The sequence below is a fragment of the Apodemus sylvaticus genome, chromosome 1, assembly GCF_947179515.1.
Source record: "Apodemus sylvaticus chromosome 1, mApoSyl1.1, whole genome shotgun sequence".
Classification (NCBI taxonomy): domain Eukaryota; kingdom Metazoa; phylum Chordata; class Mammalia; order Rodentia; family Muridae; genus Apodemus; species Apodemus sylvaticus.
In genome coordinates, this window is record NC_067472.1 from 97,571,773 (window position 1) to 97,592,620 (window position 20,848).

General features: G+C 37.0%; 1 protein-coding gene and 1 pseudogene across 1 annotated transcript; both read right to left on the reverse strand.

Annotated features, from left to right (window-relative positions):
* Positions 1–1,303: 1,303 nt before the first annotated feature.
* On the reverse strand, positions 1,304–2,253 carry LOC127679604 (olfactory receptor 507-like; annotated as a pseudogene).
* A 4,627-nt stretch (positions 2,254–6,880) lies between these two features.
* Positions 6,881–7,825, reverse strand: LOC127679620 (olfactory receptor 502-like). Its single transcript, XM_052175375.1, has one exon. The coding sequence runs from the start codon at positions 7,823–7,825 to the stop codon at positions 6,881–6,883; it is 945 nt and encodes a 314-aa protein (XP_052031335.1).
* Between the last annotated feature and the right edge of the window lie 13,023 nt (positions 7,826–20,848).

Consider the following 20,848-nt stretch of genomic DNA (forward strand, 5'->3'; position numbering starts at 1 on the left):
GAGTTGACAAATATTTTCTCTTGTTTTTTAGGCACCTTCTCTGCTTAACTTATGGTTTCTTTGATGTGCAGAGTTTTTAACTTCAGGAGCTAAAAAGATTATTAATATCTGCAGCAAATGGTGTTAGGGACATAGATGTCTATATGAAAAAGAATGAAATTAAGGCCATATTTATCACCTGTGCAAAAATCAACTCCAAAGGGAACAAAACCCTCAAAGTGAACCTTAAACCTCTAAAACTGCTAGAAGAAAACATGGGGAGTCCTCTGCAAGACATAAATACAAGAGAAGGCTTTCAAGATGTAGCTCTATTTGCCTGTAAATTAATGCCAATAATTGACGAGTAGGACCTCATAAAGCTAAAATATTCTGCAAAGCAAAGGAAACCATCAGCCAAGTGCAGAGAAAGCCCCAAAAGTAGGATAACATCTTTTTCAAAATATATGATAGAATATTAGTGACTTGTATATATATATAATTGTAAATATAACAATCAAGTAAACCTCACAATCCAAAAAATAGGAAACTTACAAAAGAATAGAATTTATTTAGGATTTTAGTTGCTGATTGTATACATAAAACTGATTTAGAGTTTGAGACATAGAAATAAAATCTTAGTGAGCAATGGTATTGGTTAGGCTTTCCCAGAGAAAGAAGTCTATAACATATAGACCCATATTTGTATATAGATATATACACATACACACATTCACACACACCATCTCTCCTGACAGATTTCTTTGTCTCATACAATTCATATACACAACAAGAAACATGGAGATATTAGAGGAAATATATATGTGTGCATATATGTATATATGTATATATGTATATATGTATATATGTATATGTATATCTATATCTATATATTCTAATGCTTGTGACTGTGAAAGACCTATGTAAATAGACACTACAACCACATTAAGAACATCTCCAGCATTATTATTTCCTGTGCTACTTTTTCATCTTCTCTCTAATGTGCTTGGTTATAATTACAGTAAATATATACCCTTGAAGTAGCTGTTTTTGAAAATATAAGTAGACTTAAATATTTATGCAGTCAATATTCCAACCTAGCAGGTAATTAAAATATGAATAAAACTTAAATATAATTTTAACACCTGATTTTTGTCTGGAATCTTTTTGTTTCTAATGAAATGTATTATTATGGATATTTAATTTACTTGGTGATGTGTGAATACTCATCTGTTACATTTACTATGAAACTTCAAATGTGGTTATATAAAATGTCTATGGTATATCATTACTATATAGCACTTAGCAAACAGATTAGCAGAGAAGTCTAAGAAAATAGATTTTTACTAACCTGTCTCTTCAGAGCAGTTTTAATCTCACTATTCCTAAGGCTGTAGATGAGGGGGTTCAACATGGGGATTGCTACCATGTAAAACACAGACAACACCTTGGTTTGGTATGTGGAGTAACTGGATTTTGGCATCACATAAATAAATAAATGTAACAGTTCTGTAGAACACAGTGACTGCAGTGAGGTGGGAGGTGCAAGTGGAGAAGGCCTTGTGTCGACCCTCAGTGGAGTGCATCTTCAGGATGGTGATGAGGATGTAGCTATAGGAGATGGCCATGATAAACACTGTAATCACAATGATGGAGTCAGCAGAAAATGAATCAAGAATTAGAAAGATACTGTTATCAGAACAGGAGAGTTCAACTAAAGGAGTAAAATCACAGAAAAAGCCATTGACTTTATTTGGTCCACAGAAGCGAAAAGAAAAGAAGAAAAGTGTAAAAGAGAAAGCATTTAGAAATCCTCCTACATAAGAGCCCACAACCAACTGGACACAGACTTATATGGATATTTTGGTTGAATAAGGCAGTGGGTTACAGATTGCCATGAAGCGATAATAAGCCATGGTAGCTAGAAGAAATGACTCATTTGATCCAAGAAAAAGCAGCTGAGCCAAGTTGGATGGCACACTCAAGGTAAGAAATTGTGCTTCCCTCCAGCAGGAAGTTAACAAGCATATTGGGTGTGACAGAAGATGAAATGCCTATGTCAACAGAAGCCAAGTGACTGAGAAAAAAGTACATGGGGTGGTGGAGCTGGGACGAGACTCTGATGAGAAGGATGGTGCTGAGGTTCCCAGACACGGTCACCAGGTAGATGCACAGGATGATGGTGTAGAGGACGACTCTAAGGACTGAGTCATCTGTTAAACCCAATAGAATGAATTCTGTCACTGCAGTGTGGTTTCTGTCATCCAGGAAAGCCATGGGACAGTGTAGTTGTTGCTAGATCAAGGCTGTGATGGAGACAGTATAGGAAAGGATTTGTAAATATGTGGCTGCATTTCCATTAACACATAGAAATTATTACAAAAATTCATTATTCAAAACATAATTGGGGTAGTACATTGAATAGCCACTGTATATTCATGTGCATTAACTACATTGTCCAGGATTTTAATTAGATATATTCTTTATTTACATTTCAAATATTGTCCCTTTTCCTGTTCCCCCCCCCCACCACCGAAAATTCCCTAACCTATCCCCTCTTCCCCTGCTAACCAATCTATCCACTCCTGCTTCCCTGTCCTGGCATTCCTCTACTCTGGGGCATCTAGCCTTCTCAGGACCAAGGGCTTCTCCTCCCTTTGATGTCCAACAAGGCCATCTTTTGCTGCACTTTAATGAGACATTTGTCATCAAATCACTAATCTATGGCAGTGCTAGTGAACTTCTCAGCATTTTGTTTTCTTGATCACTAAGCTTATGTGACAGTAGAAACCAAGGGGGGTTCTTTTCTTCTCAGTGTTTACATAAATAAGAACGTTTTGAGAATTAAGTTCATTACATAATTATTCAGAGGAATTTGATTTAAAATATAAGTTGATTCAGTTACTTTTCATAATTATTCCTGACACTGTCCAAACTACAACATACACTTATATACATCTATATCTATATTTATATCTATATATCATCGAATTCTACATCTCTATCTGTGTATATCTATCTATAAACATTTTCAGTGAGCAAAGTATCACTCAGTGGTAGAAGGAAGCCAGAACACTCATCCTCTGAAATATAGATTCATTTTAAAGTAAGAAAATCATAATAATTATAACATGATTTCATAGTGTCCTGTTTCCCACAATCATTCTTTTATCATTGAGAATAAGTCTCTGAATTGTCTTGGGATTCACATATGAATCAAATCCCCAGAGACCATTTTCTCAGGTGGAAAAGCACACTTATTACACATGAAAACAAATTTCAATGAGTCAATCTGAATTTTTTATTTTGATTTGAGAATTGGCTCACTTTTATTTGATAATTATTAGAAGTATAATGACAACAAAATTATCTCAGCTAACTGTTGGTTCGAGGTTCATTTTATGTTTCATGTTAGTGAATACTGAGAAATATAGTCTAAAAACCAAATGCAAAAGTGCTCTTCAAAGAGAAAAGTCTGGTGTAAATGCTGACATTGTAAACTTTTAAGTTATGAAGTTCTATATGATTTAACTTAACGTTTTATGCTACTGTGTACCTTTCACCTGTGTCTTACCTTTTCAGTGAATGTTGTTTGTGTTGAGTTTTATATCGTAAATTCTAATGGTTTTGTTTTCCTTGCACACTGCCACTTCTCTGTTTAGTATCCTTGGTTTGAATTCAGTAGGTCAGTATTTTCTCTGTGTTTGACAGGGATAATTGAGACTTGTCTATTCATTTACTCAATTCGTCCTGATGTAGCACTTGTTGACTGCATTAAAACCAAGTTCAAGGACAGAGATTCCTTTTCCAACAGTTGCTGCAATCTGTGTAAGGGTTGCTTTCTTATAGATTCTCTATATTTGCTAATATGTGTGATTTCTATTGATTAGATCTTTCCCAAGGGCATGACTGAGTTTATGATTCTTCCCCCTCTAGTTATACCATCTCATCTTAAATTTAACTCAGTTTTATAACATTTATATTTTAATTGTCAAATTCTGTCATTGAAAAGAAAAGTATATCAATTTATGTAGGGGTATGTGTAGAGGAGGGGATTTTTCTCTTTTTCACTTTTATTGTGTTCCAGGAAACAAACTCAAGTTATCAGTGTTTTGTTATAAGGGATTTAACCTGATAACTCACCACACTGACAAACTATAATAAATAAATATTTAGATCTAATTCCTCAAGTTGTCATTTTCTGGGGATGCTTACAGAATGCTTATTTTGTAAGCTATAATTTAATGTTGAAGATAAACTAAACATTTTATTGTTCCACTTGGGTACACCACAGGACTAATTAAAGTGAATAGTTCTGACATTGTTTCAACAGAAGCCTCAATGTACATGAGAGCAATACCACACTCACACAACTATCTCACATAGGTACTGCTTTATTCTACATGAGTATCCTCACATCCTGCAATTCTCTCTCAGGTATTAGGTTCTCAGCGAAAAGTATATTGACAGCTTTTGCTCTGTGCACCTCAGCCTAACACACATTTATTTTTTTTTCATTTTCGTCAATAGTGCTCAACCTCCTTTGATAGTCTACATCATTTACCTTTTAGTTTTGTAGAAGGGGGATTATGGGACTTTCGGGGAGTGGGGGGCTAGAAAAGGGGAAATCATTTGAAATGTAAATAAAAAATATATCGAACAAAAAAATCCTATATGAGTGAATAAATGCCACTGTTGCCACTTTTTATTTGTACCCATTTCCACTGTACTAACATTTGAAATGTAAGAATCATTGTATGGACTCGAGAATTTGTGAAAATGTAAGTGAATGAGAAACAACATCAATGCCTTTGGTTCTATGAACAAGAAGGTGGAATTTTTTCTGAAACAATAAAGTAGAGGAAAAGGGGACGTAAATGTGATCATCACCCACATGTGAAGGTTGATTTTATATCTCCTAAAGGCTGTCTGATTTCAAAGGAGATAAAGCTAGATCTGCTTACTTGTATACATGAGGATAAGTGATTTGACCTTGAAGTCTTTCTAAAAATGTCCTCTTCACAAGCTCACTTTTGAAAATTTAAACTTAGATCTCTTTAGACACCATTTCTGTTGTTTTTATTAATTTGTTTCCCTTGGTCCTGGCAAGAATATGCCTCAAGAGGAAGAACAGAAGTCTCAACTAACCTGGCCTCCCAAGATCTCTCAGACACTGAGCCACCAACAAAGCAGTATACATCAGCTGATATCAGGTCCCTGACACATATACAGTAGAAGACTTGCTGGTCTTGCCTCAGTGAGAGAAGCACCAAGAGACGCTTCAAGAGACTTGAGGCTCCAGGGTGTGGGGAGTGGGTTGGGGACATCCTCTTGGAGATGGGGGAAGACATGGGATGAACAAGAGTCAGAGGTCAGACTGGAAAGCGAATAATGACTTGTCTGTAAAAATATAGTAAATGATAATGATTATATTAACTTTTGAAACTGTCAAGAAATCAGATTAATGAGGAATGAACTTCCTATTCTTTTCTATGTACCTAACATTTGGGATTGTACCACTACGCTACACTATGTATCAGATTTTTATGGATGCACAAAACCTGTATGGCACAGGCAACATTTGTATAAAAGTAATTCCACCAATTACCCCCTATTTTCTCTCTATCATTTCTTTACAATGTGCATAATAACTGTAATCATCAGACTTAACTCAGGACAATCATGTGTTGAAACATACACCCTGAAACATTGCAATAAGTGCTAGTTAAGCTTTCTTTTGCTAGAAGAAGAAGTCAAGCTTATTAACTGGCAATGTAGATAAAGGGTAATTATTAACACACTGTTTTGAAGACTCTGTATCCTAAGAATTGACTCTATGGATGTGTACCTACAGTTGTATATCATCAAAGGAATACATGGTGGGAAAAATCTCCTCACATTATGGCCAATAAAAAGGAACAGTATTCTGAGTCTCATTATCTCCATCCTGGCATGCCTCTGGTAAACTAAAGTTTCCTTTCCCAACAGCAATAGAGAACTGACTTTAACAAACATGTCAGACTTTTGGGAGAGTTAAGATGCAATATGTAACCGAGTTAACTATGAAATATTTGAAAATATTAGAAAGTGATGTCAAAATATTTTCAGCATATTAAGTTTTATAAGAATCACCTTATTTTGTTAATTAAAAGATTATTTAATTTTATTGAAGTTAATTTAATTTACAATGATACCTTTATTTCTTCTGTAGTCTGAATATTGAACTATGATATTTATTGCAAGCTTCCACATTGGCTAATAATATATATCAATAGACTTTTCAACCACAGAAACTCAAATTTTATTACTATATCTGTATTTTTTTACTGTTTCCTTTCTTTTTTCTTTCTTTCTTTCTTTTTCTTTCTTTCTTTCTTTCTTTCTTTCTTTCTTTCTTTCTTTCTCCTTTTTGCTTCTTTATTTTTTATTTGATATATTATTTATTTACATTTCAAGTGATTTTTTTCTTTCCTGGATCCCCCTCCCCGAAAGTCCCATAAACCCTCTTTTCTCCCCTTCTTCCCCAATCCACCCCTTTCCACTTCTCTGTCCTGGTATTCTCCTACACTGCTGCACTGAGCCTTTCCAGGACTAGGGGCCACTCCTTCCTTCTTCTTGGGCATCATTTGATATGTGAATTGTATCTTGGGTATTCCAAGCTTCTAAGTTAATATCCTTTTATCAGTGAGTGCATACCATGAGTGTTTTTTGAGACTGGGTTACCTCACTTAGGATGATGTTCTACAGTTCCATCCATTTGTCTAAGAATTTCATGAATTCATTGTTTCTAATGGCTGAATAGTACTCCATTGTGTATATATACCACATTTTCTCTATCCATTTCTCTGTTGAGGGACATCTGGGTTCATTCCAGCTTCTGGCTATTATAAATAGTGCTGTATTTCTAAGAAAATATTTTCCTACCAAGTTGTCTCTTCAGAGCACCCTTAATCTCATTACTCCTCATGCTGTAGATGAGGGGATTCAACATGGGGATCACCACCATGTAGAACACAGATACTACCTTGTTCTGGTCTGTGGAGTAATTGGACTTAGGCATCACATAAATGAATGTGACAGTGCCATAGAACAGAGTGACTGCAGTGAGGTGGGAGGTGCAGGTGGAGAAGGCCTTCTGGCGGCCCTCAGTGGAGTGCATCTTCAGGATGGTGATGAAGATGTAAATATAGGAGACAGCAATGATAAGCACTGTAATTACAGTGATAGTGCCAACACAAATAGTGGCAAGTATAATAGAGACACTGTCATCAGAACAGGAGAGCTCAACTAAAGGGGTAAAATCACAAAAAAAGTGATTGATTATATTTGGTCCACAGAAGAAAAATGAAAAGAATGAAAGGGAGAAGGAGAAAGCATTAAGAAAGCCACTTATGTATGCTACTACAAGCAACTGGACACAGACTTGTGTAGACATTTTGACTGGATAAAGCAGTGGGCTACAGATGGCCACAAAGCGATCATATGCCATGGCAGCTAGAACAAAACATTCAACAGCTCCAAAGAAAGCACCTGAGCCAAGCTGGATGCCACACCCTAGGTATGTAATAGTATTTCTCTCCACCAAAAAGTTGAAAATCATATTGGGTGTGACAGAAGATGAGTATCCTATGTCAGCAGAAGCCAAGTGGCTGAGAAAAAAGTACATGGGGTGGTGGAGCTGGGAAGAGACTCTGATGAGAAGGATGGTGCTGAGGTTCCCTGTCACAGTCACCAGGTAGATGCACAGGATGATGGTGAAGAGGATGATTCTAAGGTTTGGATCATCTGTTAAACCCAATAAAATGAACTCTGTCACTGCAGTGTGGTTCCCATCCTCCAGAAGAGCCATGGGGCAGTGTAGTTGTTGCTAGATCAAGGCTGTGATGGAGACATTACAGAGTTTTATCAGGATATGACCTCATTTCATCAACTCAACCATAGGGTTATCACAAATAAATTTACCATTCAAAGAGAATTGACAGTTATATTGAACAAAACTTTGGTCAGGATCCTAGGAGTACATGTATTTATGTATAAATCTGACTTAAAATTTTAAAATAAATGCCAGTAAACTTCCTTCAAATAATGTATCTGTTATATTTTAGTTATATATAGTAAAATATACCTCTGTGGTTTTCTAAGTTACGTTTTAAAATGTGACTTGTGTAAATAACAGAAGTTATTGTAAACACTACAAGATATAAAATCTACAACCACTGAATTGTGTGATAAAGACTAATAATGGCTAAACTTACTGATATTACTGAAGACCAGGATAAGACATAGAATTTTATATCTAGTTCTTTAATTTTTAAGCATTAATATGATCTCTATTTTTTGTAAATATTTAGTTTGTATTTCATGACTATATAAGCAGTCTAGAATTAGAATATGAGCTGCAGACAGGTTGTATTTGATCTAAGTTTTAGTAATTCCTGTATATGAAAAAGTCACAGTAAGTTTGAGAACACATGCAAATTTGAGACATAATACAGCTATGTGGTTAATATACAAAAGATGAGTTTCCTTCATACAAAACTACTATTGTCTGTTAGTGAAGCAATCCTGTATCAAAATAAATTTTCTCATTAGAAATTGGAAAACTAGAAAGGAATCCATATTTTCTAAGTGGAGTGTGATAGAATGAAATCACATGGTTTTCTACACAGTACAGATGTGAGGAAAATATTCAACTTAAAATGTTAAGTTCATCCAGCTCGGGATTGTGTGAACTCTTACTTCAAAATTTTTGACATTAAACATTCTGATTGTCTAAAATATCTGTTGCTTGCCATACTAGAACCTTCAGTCAATAACCAAAGTAAGTATTTCTACAAGGAATTATGCAAAGTACTCCATCAAAGCCTTTTACAGGTGTTGGCGAGGATGTGGAGAAAGAGGAACACTCCTCACTGCTGGTGGGGTTGCAAATTGGTACAACAACTCTGGAAACCAGTCTGGAGGTTCCTCAGAAAACTGGGCACATCACTTCCAGAGGATCTTGCTATACCACACCTGGGCATATACCCAGAGGATTCCCCACAATGTAATAAGGATACGTGCTCCACTATGTTCATAGAAGCCCTATTTATAATAGCCAGAAGCTGGAAAGAACCCAGGTATCTCCCAATGGAAAAATGGATGCAAAAAATGTGGTATATATACACAGTGGAGTACTATTCAGTCATTAGAAACAATGAATTCATGAAATTCTTAGACAAATGGATGGAGCTGGAGAACAACATACTAAGTGAGGTAACCCAGTCTCAAAAGATCAATCATGGTATGCACTCACTAATAAGTGTATATTAGCCTAGAAAATTGGAATACCCAAAACATAATCCACACATCAAATGAGGTACAAGAAGAACGGAGGAGTGGCCTGGTTCTGGAAATATTCAGTGTAGCAGTATAAGGCAAAACCAGAACAGGGAAGTGGGAAGGGGTGGATGGGAGAACAGGGGGAGGGAATGGGGCTTAGTGACTTTCAGGGAGTAGGGGGGGCAGAAAAGCGGAAATCATTTGAAATGTAAATAAAAATATATCGAATAAAAAAAAACCAACCTCAAAAAAAAATAGTGACTTCATTTTCATGAGTTGTAAGTTCCTATACAGTTACTGATTATGTTTGGCTCTGGATTCATCAGTGGATAGATAAATAAGAATCCTCTAACAATAGAAATTAACTGGACATTCACAGGGGTTTGAATATGGAAATAGAAGCTCATTCAGCTAGTTTTTTTTTGGTCCAGTTTATTGCCTATTCCTCCTGATGTGTGCATTCATTAAAGCTTATACATTGAATACGTTTTCAAAGAATGAAGTAGTCTCTAAAGATAAAGGTCAAATAAATTGCCAGATTTACCTACAAAATTGAAAACTTACCTCTTCCAACCCAAATTCATTATGAAGTAATAAAGTCAAGGTTACTTTGCTTTTGTAGCCACACAGCTTTCTCTTGCTATCATTGTCATTTAGGATAAGTCCCTACTGAGACTCTGGATTCAAGTGTGAATTCAAGTCACTCGAGATCATTATCTCATTCCCCGTTCATTTCACACACAAACAAAACACTTTTCAATGAGTTTATCTACTGGTACTTTCCACTGAGGTAAGAATTAACATGCTTCATATGATAATTATTAAAATAATATAAAATTGTGTCAGGTGTGATTCAAGCTCATTTTGTTACTTAACTTCTTTGGTTCTGACTTTTGTAGTGTGGCAATCCTGTTCTTTATGGCTAATATCCACTTAGAAGCAAAAACATGCCATTTATATATTTCCTGGGTTGGGGTTATATCACTTGGGGTGATACTTTCTACTTAGATTCATTATTTGTAATATTTCATGGTATCCTTGTTTTTATTAGCTGAGTAGTATACTATTGTATAAATAAACAACATATTTTTTTATTCATTCTTCAGTAGAGGAACATCGAGTATCTTTCCAGTTTCTTGCTATTACAAATAAAGCTGTTATGAACATGGTTGAGCAAGCATCCCTGTAGCATAGTGGAGTATTTTGGTTACATGCAGTATAGATGGAACCTGATGTAAAATTGTGATCAGTTTTCTGAGAAATTGCAAAATTAGTTTCCAAAGTGGTTGCACAAATATGCACCCCCCATTATCACTGAAGAAGTATTCTTCTTGCTCTACATCCTTGTCAGCATGTACTGTCATTCAATTTTTGATCTTAGTCATTCTGATGAGTATAAGATAGAATCTAATAATTGTTTTGATTTGTATTTCTCTGGTGACTAGGAACTTGTCCATTTGATATTCCTCTGCTGTGAATTCTCTGTTTAGCCCTGCATACTCTTTAATTTTGGTTATTTGTTTTATTGGTGAATACCTTCTTGAGTTCTTTATATATTTTGGATATTAGCCCTCTGTTACTTGTAGGGTTGGTAAAGATTCTTTTCCAATCTGTAGGCTGCAGTTTTGTCCCCTTGATGGTGTCCTTTGCCTTACAGAAGCTTTTAAGTTTCATGAGATCCATTTTATCATTTGTTGACCTTAGAGAATAGTCATTTTTATTTGTTCTCTTAAAGAAGTTGTCTCCCATGCCAATAAGTATAAAGATAAAATACCTTGGTATGACCCTAATCAAGCAAGTAAAAGAATTTTAAATCTATGAAGAAAAAATGAAGATCTCAGAAGATGCAAAGATCTCTTATGCTCATAGATTGGCAGGGTTAATATAGTAAAAATGGTCATCTTGCCTAAAGCAATCTACAGATTCAGTGCAATCCCCATCAAAATTCCATCTCAATTCTTCATAGAGTTAGAAAGAACAATTTCCAAAGTTATCTGGAATAAAAAAAAAAACCCAAGATAGCAAAAACCAATCTTAACAATAAAAGAATTTCTGGAAGAATCACCATCCCTGACCTCAAGCTCTACTACAGAGCAACAGTGATAAAAACTATATGTTATTGGTACAGAGACAGGCAGGAAGATCAATGAAATAGAAGTGAAGACCCAGAAATGAATCCATACACCTATGGTCACTAGATCTTTGACAAAGGAGTAAAACTATCCAGTGGATAAAAGACAACTTTTTCCACAAATTGTGCTGGGTCAACTGGCAGTCAACATGTAGAAGGATGCAAATTGATCCATTCTTATCTCCCTGTACAAAGCTCAAGTCCAAGTGGATAAAGGACATGAAACCAGATACATTGAATCTAATAGAAGAGAAAGTGGGGAAGAATCTTGAACACATGTGCACAGGGAAGAATTTCCTGAATAGAACACCAATAGCTTATGCTCTAAGATCAAGAATTGACAAATGGGACCTCATTAAATTGCAAAACTTCTGTAAGGCAAAGGATACTGTCCATAGGACAAAATGGCAACCTACAGATTGGGGAAAGATCATTTCCAATCCTACATTCAATTGATGGCTAATATCCAATATATAGAAAGAACTCAAGAAGTTAAACTCCCAAGCACCAAATAACCCTATTAAAAATGGGGTACAGAATAAACAAAGAATTCTCAACTGAGGAATACCGGATGGCTGAGAAACACCTAAAGAAATGTTTACCATCCTTACTTATCAGGGAAGTGTAAATCAAAACAACCCTGAGATTCTACCTCACACCACTCAGAATGACCAGGATTAAAAACTCAGGGCATGACAAATGCTGGAGAGGATGTGGAGAAAAAGGAACACTTCTCCATTGCTGGTGGGATTGCAAGCTGATAAAATCACTCTGGAAATCAGCATGCTGTTTCCTCAGAAAATTGGACATAGTAATACACGAGGAACCAGCTACATCGCCCCTGGGCATATACCCAGAAGATACGCCAACATGCAATAAGGACATATGCTCTACTATGTTCACATCATCCTTACTTATAATAGCCATAAGCTTGACAGAATATAGAATACAGAAAATGTGATATATTTACACAAACTCAGCTATTAAAAACAATGAATTCATGAAATTCTTAGGCAAATGGATGGAGCTGAAAACTATCATCCTGAGTGAGGTAACCCAGTCATAGAGGAACACATACTGTATGTAATCTCTGATAAGTGGATGTTAGCCCAAAACCTTGTAATACCCATGATACAACTCACAGATCACATGAAGCTCAAGATGAAGGAAGACCAAAGTGTGGATACTTTTATCCTTATTGGAAAGTGGATCAAAACACCCATGGCTCACAGCCAGCCAATAGAAAGAGAATAGGGTCTCCAATGGAGCAGCTAGAGAGGACCCAAGGAGCTGAAGAGTTTTGCAGCTCCACATGTGGAACAATAATATGTACCAACCAGTGCATCCACAGCTCCCAGGTACTAAAACACAAACCAAAGAGTACATGTGGAATGTCCCACAACTCCAACTGCATATGTAGAAGCAGATGACCATTTTAGACATCAATGAGAGGATAGACCATTGGTCTTGTAAGGGCTCTATTCCCCAGAATAGGGGAATGCAAGTCAGGAAATTGGGGTGGGGTGAGAATGGGCAGGCAGATGGAATACGGGGTGTTTGGTGGGGTAATGTGGAAAGGGGTTAACATTTGAAATGTAAATAAAGCAAATATCTAATAAAAAAAGGGAAAAAAGAAGAAGAAAAAAGAAAGAAAATGAAACAAGAGGGAAAAAACCTAGAGTTGGATTGAGATCACATTTCTCTTTATTTACACAGGTGGCTGATGTATCTAGGAGAAAGATAGAAGGCTGCATATAGTTACTGACCTGAGTAAAACAGATAGCTTTCAGGTGACAGGTCTAGACTTTGAATTTTTAATGGCGAGGAATAGAGGGCAAAAATGCAAAGGTGTTAGTGCATACATATGGCTTAGTCAGTAACAGAGATTTCAGAATCTGTGCCTCCTGGTTACCTTATATATGTTGTGAAAATCTTCTGAAATGTTGAATGAAAAAAATCTTCTCATCAAAACACTGAATGATTAAAACCCATAGATTTTTTTCATTTAAATTTGAAAATTACTTATTTCTTTTTTTTTCTTTTGCTTTTTCAAGACAGGGTTTTGCTGTGTACCCTAGCTGTCCTGGAACACATTCTGTAGACCAGGCTGGCCTTGAACTCAGAAATCTGCCTGCCTCTGCCTCCCAAGTGCTGGGATTAAAGGTATGTGCCACCACCACCTGGCAAGTTACTTAATTATTGTTACTTAATTCTGATTCAAGACCAAAGACTATTGGAAATTTTATATGTAGTATTTCTCTTAATTAAAAATAAAACATTTCTTAATTTCACAACAGCATTGCATTTTATGGTAAACAATCTCACTGTACAAGTAGAATAATTAAGTGCCCAAGCAAAAGAGTGTCTTGTCCATCCTTATCTAACTCTAGCCCCAGATGCTGCAGTCAGCATGTCTGGATTCTTGGAGAATCAGAATGGAAGTAGGACTTCTTCCACTGAATTCGATGAGGCATAGGCTAATATCAGGAAACTCCTCATTTGTCAATACCCAGCTTTGCTCAAGGTTTGACAAAGAGAATTTTGAAAATCTGGAATGCACAAGACAAGATGAACTATGGATGCTTAATTTAAGGAAATGGAAGGAAACAGAGGTACGATGACTGTAGCCAAATTTTTAAGAATTTTGTATGGAATAAAGATGTTTTATACCATTAAAATCATGGTGCAAAATTGTAGGACTTTAAACAGATTTTAGAACAGTATGCTACCTGTAACCAGAGTAGCTTGAACATATGTAAGACACCCCAAGCTTCACCTGTTGTTTGACTATGGGTCTTTGCATCAAGTTCCATCCAATGCTGGATGAAGTCTCTCAGAAAACAGTTATGATAGGTTCCTGTCTGAAAGCATAGCAGAGTAATGTTAATAGCTTCTAGGGTTGGCTCTCTCTCATGGGGTAGTTCTCAAGTTGGCACAATTATCTTTTGGCTGTTTCCTCAGCCTCTGTTTAGTCTTTTGCCCTGTGTGTCTTATAGGCAGATAAATTTTCATTTGAAGATTTTGTAGGTGGGTTGATGTCTCCCTCCTTCTGCTGCCTGGTTACAGGAGGTGGTCATTTCAGTACCTTTATCCACTACTGGTAAGAACTTAAGCTATGGTCATCCCCAAAGACCCCCTGTAACCATCCCCATTCCCGTTCTCCAGCTAATCCCAGAGATAGATCCACTTGGTTTGCATTCACAGTACCAGCCCTCTCCAACCTCCTCTGCCCTCACACATGATTGACAACCCCATACACCTCATCACCCCCTCTGCCAGCCAGTTTTCTCTCTCCATCTACCTCTGATGAATATTTTATTTCTACTTCTGAGAGAGATTCACACATCCTCCCTTGGGCTCTCCTATTACCCAGTTTCTTTGGGTATGTGGATTGTATCATGTTCACCCTGCACTTTATGGCTAATGTCCAATTATAAGTGAGTACACACCATACCTATTTTTCTGGGTTTGCTTTACCTCACTCAGGATGATATTCTCAAGTTCTATCCATTTGCTTACAAATTTAATGATGTCTTTGTTTTTAATAGGTGAATAGTAGTCAGGAACTGCCTTGAACTCATTGGCACAGGAGACAAATTCCTGTACAGAATACCAGTGGCTGAGATCAACAATAAATAAATGGGACCTTATGAAACTGAAAAGCTCTTGCAAGACTAAGGACACCACAAATAGGATGAATGGGCAGCCTACCGAACAGTAAAATTCTTCACCAACCCTACATCTGACAAAGAACTAACATCTAAAATATATAAAGAAGTCAAAAATTAGACATCAATAATCCAAAAAAATCCCAATTTAAAATGGGGTAGAGGAATAAATAAAAAATTCTCAACAGAAGGATCTTGATTGGCAAAAAAGCACTTAAAGAGTTGTTCATCTTTAGTCATCAGGGAAATGCACATTGAACTCATTCTGAGATCCTGTCTCACACATGTCTGAACGGCTTAGATGAAAGCTCAAGTAACACTACATGCCGAAGAGAATTTGGAACAATGAGAATACTCTTCTATTGCTGGTGAGAGTGCAAAATTATATACCCACTTTTTGGAAATGAATTTGGTGTTTTCCTAAATGAATTTGTATAATTCTACCTTAAGACTCACTATATAACTCCTGGGCATATACAAAAATTATGCCCCACTATACCAAAGAGACACTTCTCAGCTATGTTCATAACAACTTTATTTATAATAGCCAGGACAGGGAAACAATTTAGTTATTTCTTAACTGAAGAATTGATTAAGTAAATATGGGACATTGACAGAAAGACATATTTTTCATAATCCTTGAAGAGAACATAGAAGTGTGATGCAATTGAAAAAATAGTGAGGATAGATTATGAAGTTCCTTGTTTCTTGTGTCTGATGCAGTATTTTGCTTGTGATGTTGACTCAGCAAGATGAGAAGCATTCTAAATGGAAACACTACTATTTATGACCCCAAATTAGAATAACTCAATATTTGTGACTTGTGTTGAAAATTAAGGATTCCTGAAAACCCAGGTATACCACTCTTGGGCATATACCCAAAAGATGCCCCACTATGCCATAGGGACACTTGTTCCACTATGTTCATAGCAGCCTTATTTGTGATAGCCAGAATCTGGAAACAATCCAGGTGTCCCACAACAAAAGAATGGATAAAAAAAAACTGGTTCATTTATACAATGGAATACTACTCAGCTCTTAAGAATGAGGACATCATGACTTTTTCAGGCAAATTGATGGAACTAGAAAATATCATCCTGAGTGATGTAATTCAGCCCAAAAAAACCATGCACATACTCACTAATAAGTGGATCTTAGCCAAAAATTATGATACCCAGGATATAATCGATAGAACTCAAGAAGTGTAACAAGTCAAAGGGCCAAAGAGAGTATGCCTTAATTCCACTTAGGAGGGAGAAGAAAGCAATCACAAGAGGGAGGAACCTGGGTGAGAAAGGATATATGGAGAGGAAGAGGGGAACATGATCACGTATTGGGGGTGGGGAAGGAATGAAGCCCTGAGGGCCAACAGAAAGAATCAAAATAGGCAACCTCGGGAGGTAGGAGGTGGGGGGACCTTCTAGAATGTACCAGAGACCTGGGATATAAAATGCCCTACACTGGGGAAAGGAAACTTGGAGTCCACCTCGAGTAGAAAGACAGGGCATCAAGTAAAGGGATGGAGTTGGTATCCCACAGTCAAAAACTCTGACACAGAATTGTTCCTGCCCCAAAGAAATGCAGGGACAAAATGGGAAAAGAGACTGGGGGAAAGGAGCTGCTGTGACCAGCCAAAATTGATATCCATCTCAAGGGAAGGCTCCAAGGCTTGATACTATTATTGATGCTATAGTGTGCTTACAGACAGAAGCTTAGCATCACTTCCCTCCAAGAGCTCAAAGACACAGCTGCAGATACTTCAACCAATGAACTGAAGTCAGGGACCTCTGTGGTTGAATGAGGAAAAGGCTGGAAGACATTCAGGTAAACGGAAACCCCATAGGAAAACCAGAAGTCTCAACTAACCTGGACTCCAGAGATATCTTAGACACTGATCGACCTACCAGGCAGCATACACTGCTGGTCCAAGGCCCTCAACACATATACATCAAAGGACTGCCTGGTCTGGTCTCAGTGAGAGAAGATGTGCCTAACCCTCCTTGAGAGATCTGAGGCCCTTGGGAATGGGGAGACCTGACCTTTTGTGGAGTAGAGTGCTGTGACATCATCTTGGAGGTGGGCAGGCAGTGTGAGGAGGAGGAATATGATAAGGAACTGTTGGAGGGTGGACCAGGAAATGGATAATAAGCTGACTGTAAAAGTAGATTAAAGATAATTTTTAAAAAATAGTTTCTGAGAGGGAACATAGGATATTTTCTATGAGGTATTTGACTCATTACAAATCCTTCCATTGCATATATTTTTCCTGCACACTACTAGGTTTTTAATAATTGAATAAAAGCCATTGATTATGTAAATAATCTTTCCTTTATCTATTCTTCTGCTGATGATCTTCTGGGTTGACTATGCACTTTGATTAATAGTGGTACAATTAAAGTACTTATGCCAGTGGCTCTCATATAATATCATTATTACATTAGGATACATGTCTTGAAGTGCTTTAGCAGGTTCATACATTGATTCAGAAATATAGAGGACTAATATTATTTCTGTAATTGTTGTGCTATTATACATGTCTACCCATAGCATCTACACATCCTTGCCAGTATTTGTTCCAATTCTTATTTTTGATAATAGACTTCCAAGTGTGGCAAGATACAGTTTTATTTTAATTTTCTGTTGGCTTAACAAGTAGAATTTCCTTATATATTTATGGACCAATTACCGATTTTGATATAAGGTATTATTTTGTAGCTCAGGTAGAACTATTTTCAGTTTTCTGAACAACCATCAGATTGATTGAAGTTGGACCAGCTCAAAATTTCCCCAGTAATGGAGGAGTGGCCCTCTTTCTTCACATCCTCACCAACATATGCTATCCTTTGAGGTTTTAGTCATTCTGATTAAGGTGGAATCTCAGGGTTGTGTTGATTTGCATTTCACCAATGACTATGTTGAACATGTCTTTAGGTGCTACTCAGACATTTGAGATTCCTCAGTTGAAAATTCTCTGTTTAATTCTGTATCCCATTTTTAATTGGGTTATTTGGTTTTCTGCAGTCTAACTTCTTGAGTTCGTAGTATATTTTGAATACTTCAATCAGATGAAGGCTTGGTAAAGATCTTTTTGCAATCTGTAGCTTGCCATTTTGTCCTATTGCCAGTGTCCTTTAACTTATGGAAGCTTTTCACTTTGAAGAGGTTCCATTTTTTATTTTATTTATTTTTCTATATTCTTTGTTTACATTCTAAAAGCTTTCCCCTTTCCCAGTTCCCCCTTCCATATGTCCCATAAGTCCTCTTCTCTCCATCCATTCTCCTATCTTTCCCCTTCCCTTTTCTCTGTCCTGGTACTCCCCTACAATGCTGGATCAAGTCTTTCCAGGATTAGGGCCCTCTTCTTCCTTCTTCATGGGAATCATTTGATATGCTAATTGTATCTTCAGTGTTCAGAGCTTCAGGGCCAATTAATATCCACTTATCAATGATTGCATTCCATGTGTATTCTTACCTCGCTTAGGATGATATTTTACAGTTCCATCCATTTGCCTAAAAAATTCATGAATTCATTGTTTTTAATTGCTGAATAGTACTCCATTGTGTATATATACCACATTTTCTGTATCCATTCCTCCATTGAGTGATATCTGGGTTCTTTCCAGCTTCTGGCTATTATAAATAAGGCTACTATGAACATAGTGGAGCATGTGTCCTTATTGCATGCTGGGGAATCCTCTGGGTATATACCCAGGAGAGGTATAGCAGGGCCCTCTCAAAGTGTCATGTCCAGTTTTCTTAGGAACCACCAGACTGATTTCCAGAGTGGTTGTACCATCTTACAATCCCATCAGCAGTTGGGATTCCTCTTTCTCCACATCCTAGAGCTTTCAGATGTGCTGTTAAGTTTCCAGAGTAGGATCTCTCCAATTTATTTATGAAGGCATTTAGTTCTATGAATTTTACTCTTGGCATTGTTTTCATTTTGTCCCATATACTTGGATATAATCTGCCTTCATTTTTTTTTATTGAGTATCTTCTTCATTTACATTGCCAATGGTAAAACCTTTCCCAATTCCCCACACTCCCAAAAGCCCCCTCCCCAAAGATTCCCTACCCCTCCTCTCACCCTCTTCCTCCATGTATATACCCCTCTACCTGACACACTTTCCCCCACCCCTCATCTGTTTCCCTTTGTTGGGGCCTCATTTAAGCCTTTACCTGACCAAAGACCTCTCCTTCCACTGATGTCCAACAAGGCATTCCTCTGCCACATTTTTTGGCTTGAACCATGTATACCCCTTGGTCGATGGTTCAGTCCCTGGGAATCTTGGGGCATATGGGTGGTCAAAATCATTGTTCTTCCCATAGGGCTGTAAACCCCTTCAGCTCCTCCAGACCACCCTCCAGCTCCTCCATTGGCGACCCCATGCCCTGTCCAATAGTTGGTTGCTAGTTTCTGTCTTTGCATTTGTAGCACTCTGACAGGGCCCCTCTGAAGACAGCCATGGTATACTCCTTTTGGTACATGCTTCTTGTCATAGTGTTGGGGTTTGGTGACTATTTATAGGCTGAATCCCCAGGTAGGGCAGTCTCTGGGTGGCCTTTACTTCAGACTCTGATCCACACATTGCCTCCCTTATTGCTCCTGTGAGTAGAAAGTCTTTAATTTCTTTCTTTATTTTTTCTGTGACCCAGTTATCATTGAGTAGAGAGTTGGTCAGATTCTATAATTATGTGGGTTTTCTGTTATTGTTGTTATTGCCAATCAGCCTTAGTCCATGGTGATCTGATAGAATGTATGGGATTATATCAATTTTTATATCTGTTAAGGTTTGTTTTGTGATTGAATATATGTTCAGTTTTTAAGAAGATACCATGAGGTGATGAGAAGGTATATTCTTTTTAGGGTGAAAGATTCTGTATATATCTGTTAAATCCATCTGGTTCATAACTTTTGTTAGTTTCACTGTGTTTATTTTTATTTTCTGTTTCCATGAACTGTCCTTGGTGAGACGGAGGTCCTTGTGTGAGGTTCAATGTGTGTTTAGAGCTTTTGCAAAGTTTCGTTTACAGATGTGGGTACCTTTGGATTTGGGGCATAAATAGTCTGAATTGAGAGTTCATATTGGAGGATTTTTCCTTTGATGAGTATGAAGTCTCTTGTGGAATATCTTTTGATAACTTTTGGTTGAATGTCTATTTTTCTGGATAATAAAATGGCTACTCCAGCTTGTTTTTTGGGACCATTTGGATTTTTTCCATCCTTTTACTTTGTTACATGTCTGTCCATGTTACTGAGGTATGCGCCCCCTGTGCAGCAAAATGGTTGGTCCTATTTATGTATCCAGTCTGTTAGTCTATGTCTTTTTTATTGGGGAATTGAGTCCATTGATGTTGAGTGATATTAAAGACCAATAATAGTTTTTTCTAATTATTTCTGTTTTTAAAGTTGGTATTATATTTGTGTGGTTCTCTTCTTTTGGGTTTGTTATGAAATGATAAATATTTTTGTTTTTGGCGGGTGTTGTTCTCTTCCTTGTGTTGGTGCTTTCCTTCTGGTATCCTCTGTAGGGATGAATTAGTAGAAAGATAATGTTTAAATTTGCTCTTGTCCTGGTAAATATTGGTTTCTCCACCAATGGTGATTGAGAATTTTTGTGGGTATAGTAGGCTGGACTGTTATTTCTGTTATTTTAGGTTCTGGATGACATCTTCCCAGAATCTTCTGGCTTTTAGTGTCTCTGTTGAGAGGTCTTGTGTAATGCCGATAGGTCAGCCTTTGTATGATTTT